The sequence below is a fragment of the Eucalyptus grandis genome, chromosome 8 (assembly GCF_016545825.1).
Source record: "Eucalyptus grandis isolate ANBG69807.140 chromosome 8, ASM1654582v1, whole genome shotgun sequence".
NCBI classification, from domain to species: domain Eukaryota; kingdom Viridiplantae; phylum Streptophyta; class Magnoliopsida; order Myrtales; family Myrtaceae; genus Eucalyptus; species Eucalyptus grandis.
This window is the reverse complement of record NC_052619.1, coordinates 38,368,799-38,379,254: the sequence shown is the minus strand read 5'-3', so window position 1 is coordinate 38,379,254 and position 10,456 is coordinate 38,368,799. Positions and strand designations below refer to the sequence as shown.

The window sequence follows — 10,456 nt, the reverse complement described above, 5'->3', positions numbered from 1 at the left end:
ATAGAGCGATGTAGAAATTGATAAAGGAGGAATAAGGAGAACGTGTAAAACTGATTAGGGTTTTTCACGTCTCACACTTTTATTATTGAATAATACTTAATGACCATAATAACCTTATCAGTGTTAATGGCCATAATAACCCTCACACTATAACAGATAATAAATGGCTTTCCCAATGTCATCCTTAATTCTGTGAAGGCAGTATTTTGTACAATACGTACCAACATCAATCTAGATTAATGCCAAACATGATAGCTTGTTAAGATTAAGAACCAAGAAAATTGCTAAACCAGTTCTCAAATTAATAATGCAGTTTTAGTTGACAACATACCATCATCAACAAGAGAATCACCTGCATGCATCCACTTTTGTTTTGAGCTCTCCTAAGGCAAAGAAAACATAGGGCACATGAGTTAAGAAAGGTATTTTGTTGCATTGCTAGAAGTTTTGTAGAAAGTTTATTGCACCTACTTTTTCCACTAGGCCATCAAGGGAGGTCTTCCTCTTGGTGATCCTTCCTTTCAAAAGTCAGTCTCGCCTAGACTGATGGGATGATCACTTTCGATCGGGATGTTTTCCTTCCCATCATCTTTATCGGTATCATTTGCAGATAGACGCTTGACATAGGAGCTCAAAATCTTAGATCCTACCATTAGGCTGGTTATATATATTCATTTGACTTCGGTAACCTCTCTAGTAAAATCTGAAAATTGGATATTTGATGGGATTATTTTTTCATCTTTCATACCCAACTTTCTAAAGAACCTACATGAGATAAGGTTCAAAATTGATCCTCCATCAACTAATACTTTGGTAACCGGGTGACCATTTACGTTGGCACTAATATTCAAAGCCCTCAAGTGATTAGAAAGGCCCTCAGGAGGTTTCTCAAACTTCATTACTTCTTCATTGTCAAAAGAAAATTGTGCTCCTTTTCATGGGCTAAATTTTCTTTAATTACACTAGGGATAGTTTGATTTATTCGGAACTCATTAGGTAATTTAACCTGGACCATATATGAATTTAAAAGAGAGACTGACCTAGATAACTGCCTCAGCATACATTCTTCGTCCTTGTCCTTAGCTTGTGTGACCATCCTATCTCTTCTAGATTCTTACATCTCCCCATTCATGTTTGGCTTTTTTTTTTTTTTTTTCCAAACCAAGTTCTTAGTTCTATAGGGCTTTGGTTTGTTGGTCACGATTAGCGCTAGCCTAACTTGGGCGATATGGATTTGATTGATTTGCTGCTATAGTTTTCGCATTCTTCTTTTCCTCTGGCTGAGTTCGCGTCATAGTACCACTTTGGACCTCTTGAGCCTTGTACCATTCACCCTCTGATTCGATCACAGGGCACCTTCAAAGTCCTTCGATGGTGTGTTTGTGCTACACAGTCATGATCTCTCGCATTATCATAATGTTCATCTCCCCAGGTAGAAGGGATGACTTTATGAGGAAAGGCAGGTGGAGATGTGTCACTCACATGATAGTCAAACTTCCCACTAGGCTGACCTAACGTATCTATGGTAGGGTCTCTCTCGTCATACCTTTATTTGAATGATTTATGGGATCTTCGACAAGGGGAGTGATCTTCTACATGAACCAGTTCATTCTAGCGAGGCAAACCATGGTATGGTCTAGAAGTCCTTGTACTTCAATATTCACCAATAGTGTGATTTGTTGGTGGGTACCCGCATCCTATTTAGTCTAGAGGGCCCGCTTCTTCAATCATCTATCTGTAATGACTATAGATTTGTGGTGGTTTGTATCTATTACCTCGAGATTTTATCGAAACCATATCGGTCATTATTGGGAAAATGATCACTTTTGGTGGAGTGATTGGAATTTAGTCAATCATAGGTTGATTACCATGTGATCCTTTGAGCTTTATTGTTGCAATTTTCAGTCTTTTGGTGAAATGGAAGATTGTAATTCGGTTCTGGTGAAAATAACAAGTGCTCTTGCTTAGGCGTGTATTCTCAATCTTTGTTTGCTACATTTTTTGTTGGAAATGTTGTTTTGTTGCAATTTTTGCTCATAATTTTGGTTTGCTACAATTTTTGATGCAAATGCTTGTCAAAACAACAAATGGTAATAAGTTCACAAGTGATTATTTGAGGGGAAAAAAATTTAAATAGTGATTGTTCGAGTACCAAATTTTGTTGAAAATGATCACTTCAGTGCTAATTGTGGTTAAAAAGTGATCACTCATGTTGTACAAGTTTTTAAAAATATATATGTTGGTTCCACTTTCTAAAAGACTCCCCGACCATGAGATTTAGTTTGATTGTCAACATCAATTGGATACACACATGCTAGTGGTAGTCTTGGATATACATGAGGACAAATTTTGTTATAAGTGCTGGGCCTATCTTGTGCTTGCATCAGCTGCAAAAGAGTGTTGGTGCAAGCACAAACTAGCAAGATCAATTGGTTGGAGTAAGCATAAACTAGCAAGACCAATTGGCTGACATACAAGTGTCACAACAACGCATACAAGCACTACACCAGCCCACTGCACAACCATATGAAGCATAAACAACACAATCAAACACAAAATATGGAACTGGCAAAAATATAGAAAAAAAAAACATCGTTCCCTTAACATTCATTCAACTTCTTGTTTACTCTTAATCAATCAAAATAACCAAACATCCACATCCACATCTAGCTTCGCCTCCTATCAAACATCTCAATACCAGACAATATCAACCCTCATTAGTCAAATATCAACTGCCATGTATGCACATCCCTTTAGTTCAATATCCTGTATCCTCTAATCAATAAATATACATAACCTCCCCCCCAAAAAAAAAAAAAAACATATCCAACGCTCTCCCATCAGGTCGCATGCACAACCCCTTAGTTCATTTTCTTTTTTAGGACTTTTGGCTTGACTCATAATCTTTGTACTCTTTCTAACTAGAATTGGAGCTGCAAGTTGTTGTATTGGCCTTCTTATCCCATGAATCTTCTTCATAGCAGCAACCATTTTGTTACTAAGTGACCGTATCGCTATTTGATGGGACTAGTGCTAAATAGTGGTGTTGGTGGTTGGTCAAGTTGTTAGCATTAGTTGGTTGAAATGGAATTGGTGCTAGGTTTTTTGTTGATGGCTATTTTGGAGCTACATCTGATATCATCGTCTTTGGAACACTATTCTTTGGAGCCATCCATCTTGTATTTGGACCTATCGCTTGAGTCGTCTATTTTGGAGCAACATTTGATTGATTGTTAGTCGATTGTGCTCCAATTAACCTTGGTTGGGTTCTTCTTTTGGGTGCATCCCTTGATTGTTGACTTTGGCCACTTCGAGAGATGAGTAACTTTTGAACTTCCCCAAGTTACAACAACAAAACCACATTGTCAGCAAAATCAAATACCATAAATTAAATGCACAAGACCTATATAACTTACATTCAAAACAGTCATTCTAGTATTGAAGTGTGTATAAAAGCCATAACCATATTGTATTATCCTTTTTCCAATAGCCCCTCCTATTTGATGTGGTGCCTCAATTTCAGCAACCTGAATATCTTGTGCAGTTTGTCTTCTTCTCACTCGAGAAAGACATAGCAAAGTTAAACTTTGCCAAGATTAGCCCATAAAACAACACATACAAAAAGTGTACTACTTAATGAATTTTTACTCCTTGTCTATGCAACAATCGACTCAGGGGTTGGCCCTACCTTAAAAATGGCTTAATTAAAACCCTAAGTTACGATTGGATGGGCTTGGGAAGATTCATGCTAAATGACAACGCCATCTCGTTCATGAATAATTGTTTGTGATTGCCTAATAATCCATTAGGTTTCCCTTGGTGGTTCACCTCAAGGAAGGTCACGACGCACCTATTGAAATATTATCCCGCATCGTTTGACAATGGGTCTTATAAGCTATTCATATGCGTGTGGTCTCCATCTACATAATAGTTTAAGTTTTTGGGTTAAATTTTCTATCATGGTGCTAGAGCTAAAGCTATCTCTTATGCCTATGTGCGTCCAACCCCATTACTCAAATTTCACATGCCGCTCCTAATTTGGTTTGCACAATAGATTGCCCATATCATCTGACAACGAGCCTTACATGCTCTTCATAACATAGTCTCTTTTCACTTAATAGATTAACTTTTTGGATTGAACTTTGTAACACCCCATCACTGCCGCGAGGTGGACGATCACTCTGCTGCGGTCTCTCTCTCTCTCATTGTATCAGCAAAACTTGGAGCCAATGTTGAGCTTTTCTTTTGTATATAGCTTGAGAGTACATGCCGAGCTCTGCCGAGTCTCCATTGATGATTCAATCGTCGATGGCAATAGGATCCAGAAGATCAACATGTGGATATGGAGGCGCTTCCTCCAGTTTGGTCTCGCATCCTTGGCAAGTTCTCAATGGCGGTGCCAACCCTGCCAGATGGCGCGGACTTTTATACCTGAACTTTGGAGAAGGATCAAAATTAGTCTTTTAAGCTTCATTTGTTTCATAGAGAAATATTTTCGTAAAAACAACCGCTTGTGTCGTTTGGAATAAATTATCGATGGAAATTTTTTTATTATCAATAACAATTTTTATCTAAAGTGAACATGAAAATATTTTTCGATTGTTTATTTCTACCAATGATACAAATGGTCGTTTTTATGGACATATTTTCCAAATTATTCACTTTTCGTAAAACAAAAATAGCCTTAATGAAAAGTGGACTTGCTTTGCCACTTTTTGGATTAAGAAGTTTATAAATGTAATGATTTTTTCTATTAATCAAGGTATGAATCAATTCATTTCTCTCAAAAGGACAAATGTTGTGCCATTTTTAATTAGTTAGCAGAGCTATGATATATCATCTGGAATTTCGTCAGATCATTCGTTAGCGACGCTTATTTCAAATTCCTATATGAATATGAGGTTTTATATGCTGAAACTATTAAAGCCTCTGCATCTTGGAAACATAAATTCAAATAGAATACGTGTATCTCCTGTCGACATCGATTAATGTCGTCTTCGAGCTTTCTCCGACAAGATGCATTCCTTGCGTGGACATAAGCACTTTAGAGGCCTAGGCATCACTGTGCATGGACGAGGAGGGACCATGAGACACACTTCCGTTATGGGAGCTCAAGAAACTTTTAAACCACAAGGCAGAGTCCTTGAGATATCTCTTCAATCCGTCCTTGTAATCTACGAACGTAAGACCAAACCGAAATGTGTAACCCTCGTCCCACTCGAAGTCATCGAGGAACGTCCATGCAAAATATCCCTTCACATTTGCTCCTTCCCTGTTGTCATTTACGTCATAACAAGCTTCTATCAAGCATTGAACATAATCTAATCATATAAATGTTCACTTATAGTCTATCAAATCGAATAATGCATGATACATAGCAATTGAATAGACTATAGTAATTGACTATAGTTAACTCACTTCATAGCTTTTAAGAGATAGGACAGATGGAGCTGAAAGAAACTTATCTTCAGACCATCTCTGAGGGCATCTTCAAGTGGCAATGATTCATTATTTGCCTCAGCCATTCCTACATAGGACGAACTCTTTGGTTAATGATATACAGTATTTAGGCCCCTGATTTGTACGTGTGCATAAGTGCCTATACATTACCATTTTCAGTCACATAAATTGGTGGGTCTTTGTAATCTGTTTTCACATAGAGCGCAAACTCTCGAATTCCTTCCGGATAGATATATTCCCAATCTTGGGCTGTCTACAAAATTCATAACAGAGTATGCATACACCAAGAGCTTGTATATATTGAAGGAAAATAAGAACAAACACAGTCCTGTGGATTCATAGAGATTACCGGTTGACCAATGGGAACACCATCTTTCTCAGCTGCAATACGCAAGGAAGCAAGAAAAACAATGCAATGAATACTTCTTAGAAGAAACTTGGCTATTTCATATAGAGGAGGCGTACGGGGGACAGTTCACTAGATGTTAGTGTTACAACTTGAGTGCGTTGAGCACTAAGCCTTTTCGTTATTTCAAATTTAGTGAAACTCTTTTTAAATATTTAACTGGCTCCTTCGGTTTAACTAGTTTAATTAAATTTGAGGATAATCGCGTGTAGCAATGCCTGATCACAATGACACTGGAACCTGTCAAATTATTTGGAGGACTCATCGAGCAATCCCTACAAGTCCTAAGGACTAAATGCACAAAAGAAGGATTGTAGGACTCAATTGCTCTTTTGGCAGACCCTTTAGGATGCATACCATAAATTACCCCTTAATTTTTGCTGTGATTTATGCTACGAATTATGGAGGAAACATGAGTTTCATTGAGTTAGGTCACACTATGACCGAGGGAGAGAGAGAGAGAGAGATCATGGAGACGAAGCTTACTGGTGATATTACAGTGACAATCTGAGGAGTAGCTGAGATTAAGACTGGCCGACGATGAAGATGATTCATCCACATATCTGGCAGTGTAGTAATTGATGGCCATGAAATCAAGAGACCCTTTGACCATATCCGATTGCGCCGCTGTAAATTTGGGCAATCTGCTTCCCACGTACCTCCTCATTGTCTCAGGGTAGTCACCATAGGTCACTGGATGGGCAGCCCTACAACCACATTTGATATTTAACAATATTGTTAACTAGCCATAGATTATAAACTACTAAATCAAACTAAGGTACGGGTACTGCAATCAAATCTTTATTTCAAAAACTCATACTGGAACTGCTCTTGCATATATGAACTGTGTTTCTGTCATTGACGTTATCATCGATGATTAGAAGTCAAACTGTTTTCATCATAGTGTTGTGCATCAACAATAAATCCATGGAATAAGTGTGCTATAAGTCTTAAAACTTATCACAATGGTGCATTGTAGTCTTAAAACTTTCAAAAAGTGCAATTAATTTTTAAAACTTATTATGAAAATGCAATCGAGTCTTAAAACTTTTTAAAAAATATAATCAAGTCCTAAAATTTATTAGAAAAATGCAATTGAATTCTAAAAACTTTAAAAAAATGTTATTAACGGAAGGACTAGATTTGACTAATTTGACAAGTTTGAGGACTTGATTACACTTTTCAAAATTTTAGGACTTCATTGTATTTTTATAATAAATTTTAGGACTTAATTGTACTTTTTGAAAATGTTAGGACTAAATTGTACTTTCGTGACAAATTTTAGAACTTCCAAGATACTTATCCCTTAATCTATTTATTTAAGTCAACTTTAATACATATGTATATAAGTAAGGACAAGTGACCTGGCAACATTGACCTAGATGTTATAGATATAAATATAAAAATCATAACCCAACAAAAAAGAACTTCAAGAAACAACTTCCTTACAATTTAAAGATAAACAGACCTAAATCAATGATCAAATTCTTCAACAACTACATGTGCATCTACCTTTCAAAAACCTACCATCCGAAATAAAAGTCAAGGGCTCTAGAGGCAGCCTTTCTGCTAGTTTCTGTCTCATACTTGGGTGTCATCCAGAAGGTTTGAATTGAGATCCCTATTTCTCCATTTTGTTCAGTCTATTCCCAAAATTGAATGCAAAACCAAATTAGTAGGACACACGTTAGAACTTAGTTTTGTCTGAAAAGGGATGAAGATCAGTGATAAGAACCTGATAGTTCTCTCTGTACGATTTTACGGCTGCCGCGTGAGAAAGAAGCATATTGTGAAGCGCAATATAGGGTTCCGTAGCCGAGTTCCCAGCCGTGCAGTTACCGACGTAGTCAGAACAACGGCCGGGTGCGGCAACTCCGAGGTCGTACCCGTAATACGAGAAGAAATTGGGCTCGTTGATAGTTATCCAGTGCTTGACCCTATCGCCAAATTCTCGAAAGCAGAAGTTTGTGTATTCGACGAAATCATTCCTGATATAATAATAGTTGGAAAATGCCATGAAATTAGTAAATGTATATGCATCTAAGTTGATGGCCAAAAAAATATGTATCGAACTATTATTTTTGTGCCAATTCGTCACGAGTAATTTGACTCTATGTTCGTTGGAGATGGAGATGTATCCTACGTGATCATGGGGCTTAAGAATCCACCGTACTCTTCGTCTAAAGCTTGTGGAACGTCCCAATGCAACAAAGTCACGAAAGGCTTTATGCCTGCGTAAATCAACATGGAAAAAGAAAATCAAAATAAAGATCAATTGCTGTGACACCTCCCCATTTGTTAGAAGAGAGATCACTCTTATGATTTCAAGAGCAAAAGCCATTTTCCGGAAGACAAATAACAATAACAATAACAATAACAATAACAATAACAATAATAATTCCATGCCTTACCATTCTCTAGGAGTCCATCAATCAGATTGTTGTAGAACTCCACGCCTTTCTGATTGACCCCCTTGCTTATATTCCCATCTACAAAATATCCATAAAATTTTACCTAAATACATTGGCCATATGTATAACTAGCAATCAATTTTATACAAGCAAGTCATATAAATAAATACTACATATTTGGAATTTGGATGGTTAACTGCTTCTACTTAGAACATATGGACGTCAAACTTAGTAGGATTCACTCAATCTTATGATCAGATGCACTGAATACATTTCAATGACCACTTTGGCTTTTATATAACTTTGTGGGTTTTACATGAAATCGTGATGATTATAACACCAAACTTTGCACGGTTTGCAAATAAGAACACTTACAAGGTGCAATTCTCGACCAGGAGATGGAAAATCTGAAGGAGTCCAATCCAATCACTTTCAACAGAGCTATATCCTTCTGTTCCATGAATTACTTGTAGTTAGTATAGAGCTAATACCAGAAAAAGAAAATCCCATGTGGGTTGATTTATACTTTAGCAATCAACAAACATGTGAGCATTAGATGCACAACATTAAATATATTTGATGATTATCATATTCACTTCTAAGTTATATTTGGCCCCTCTGCCAAGCGTTGACTTTCATCTTACCGGTCCACAAAGTTGGAGAAATATTTCATATGACCAAGGTTTACCTACTTTACATTCAATCATATGAGGTTTGGTCTCCAATACTGAAACTGTTAGTTTTTTGGGAGTGTCATTACCTTATAATTGTAGTAAAATTCATCAGCCACGTCTCCGGAACTTCTGTCACTAATCTTCTCTGGCAAGAAAATATCATTAGGCCTCTCCTTGGATGGAGAGAGAGAGAGAGAGAGAGAGAGAGTAGGCAATCAGACAATTAGAATTCCTTTTCATCTTTTCTAGATGGGTCTAGTGTTCTCATTGTCAAAATTAGACAGCCACTCGTGAACCCACATGGTCCACCGGATCTTACTAATAGTACGATTCAGATCATCGGTCGTGTTCATCTTAATAGTACAAAAAATGAGAACAACATTAGAAAAAAAAAAGGCGAAAAAAAATGTAGTCACCACACACACAAAAAAAGAAAAAAAGAAAAAGAATCTGCCCACTCAAGAAGAAGATTGATCTTGTATGAACCTGAATGATTTGCTCAAAGATTTGCATAAAACTGTTTGAGCTTCGTGATTTTAGTCCTCACCCTCAACCTAAAATGGTTTAAAATGTTGATAGGATTTGTGGGTTTGAGAGAGAGAAAGAGAGAGAGAGATTGAGAGAGAGAGAGAGAGAGAGAGAGAGAGAGAGAGAGACCTGGATACATTCTGGTGTAGATGTCCCAATTGCTCAACCCTTTGCCATCTGATGCAGCTGCACCTTCGATCTGAACAGGCCAAAAACGGCATAAAGCTTCATTTCCGCCCGCAGCAAAGTAAAAAGAGACGTGAAGCAACGAGTAATCATCGTCCAAACTCTAATTAACCGGTCAAGTTGACATATAAGATACATTCGCTCGGTGTAGCGAATCAAGTTAGTCTCTTCAAGAAACAGTAATGTACTCCTCTCATTCATGTGCCAGAAACCACACAAGCACACTCTGATAAGTCCCCTCTTCGCTTTACGATTATCAGCACTGCTTTCTCATAATACTAGTAAATCGAGTTCATCAGACCAATCTTTCGCTGAAATTGATTGGGCAACACACTGTCGCACTGGTACATGGTGAGCTAGCTCTTAAGAATTCATTTACCTGGTAGGCGCTCGATGCGACTCCAAATATGAAACTGGCCGGAAAGCTACCTCTGTTGATCTCCACATTACTCGAAGGACCGGCATGGGTCTTGTTTTCTCGATCTATGGCTCCGAAACTGCAGGCAACGGAACAACACGCGATTAACACCAAGACGTTCCTAAATCCGGCACGGGATTCCATGTCTTTTCTGAGTCTCCTATTCCCAGAACGACATGATTATGAAGCCGCATAATTGTAAAGCTGTCCTGTCACAGGAGAAAAATATTATTATTTGAGGTGATTGTTAGATCCAGCGAGAAAGAAAGTCCAAAGGTTTGTGAAATATCAACAGGTCCAGATACCAGGGATCGTGTCCACTCCAGCTGCCATTACTCTCCACCTCCTCTTTTTCCCAAAATGATACCGCACG

The 10,456-nt window shown here is 37.7% G+C and overlaps 1 protein-coding gene across 4 annotated transcripts; it reads right to left on the bottom strand.

Moving 5' to 3' along the window:
* Window positions 1-4,834: 4,834 nt before the first annotated feature.
* On the bottom strand, window positions 4,835-10,456 carry LOC104414350 (beta-glucosidase 17). 4 transcript variants are annotated; one of them, XM_010025422.3, is made up of 14 exons: window positions 10,389-10,456; window positions 10,045-10,292; window positions 9,609-9,678; window positions 9,038-9,096; window positions 8,653-8,728; window positions 8,278-8,355; window positions 8,010-8,097; window positions 7,602-7,854; window positions 7,394-7,509; window positions 6,353-6,573; window positions 5,810-5,841; window positions 5,611-5,713; window positions 5,419-5,527; window positions 4,835-5,272 (listed from the first exon to the last, which is right to left on the bottom strand). In XM_010025422.3, exons 2-14 carry the CDS (start codon window positions 10,225-10,227, stop codon window positions 5,053-5,055), a joined length of 1,608 nt encoding a protein of 535 aa, XP_010023724.1. In that variant the 5' UTR covers window positions 10,228-10,292; window positions 10,389-10,456; the 3' UTR covers window positions 4,835-5,052. The 4 variants fall into 4 exon arrangements, with proteins under 4 accessions (XP_010023724.1, XP_010023725.1, XP_010023726.1 ...); XM_010025423.3 differs by having other exon boundaries at window positions 10,045-10,287; window positions 10,389-10,410; XM_010025424.3 differs by lacking the exon at window positions 10,389-10,456 and adding an exon at window positions 9,438-9,505 and having other exon boundaries at window positions 9,038-9,091; window positions 10,045-10,103.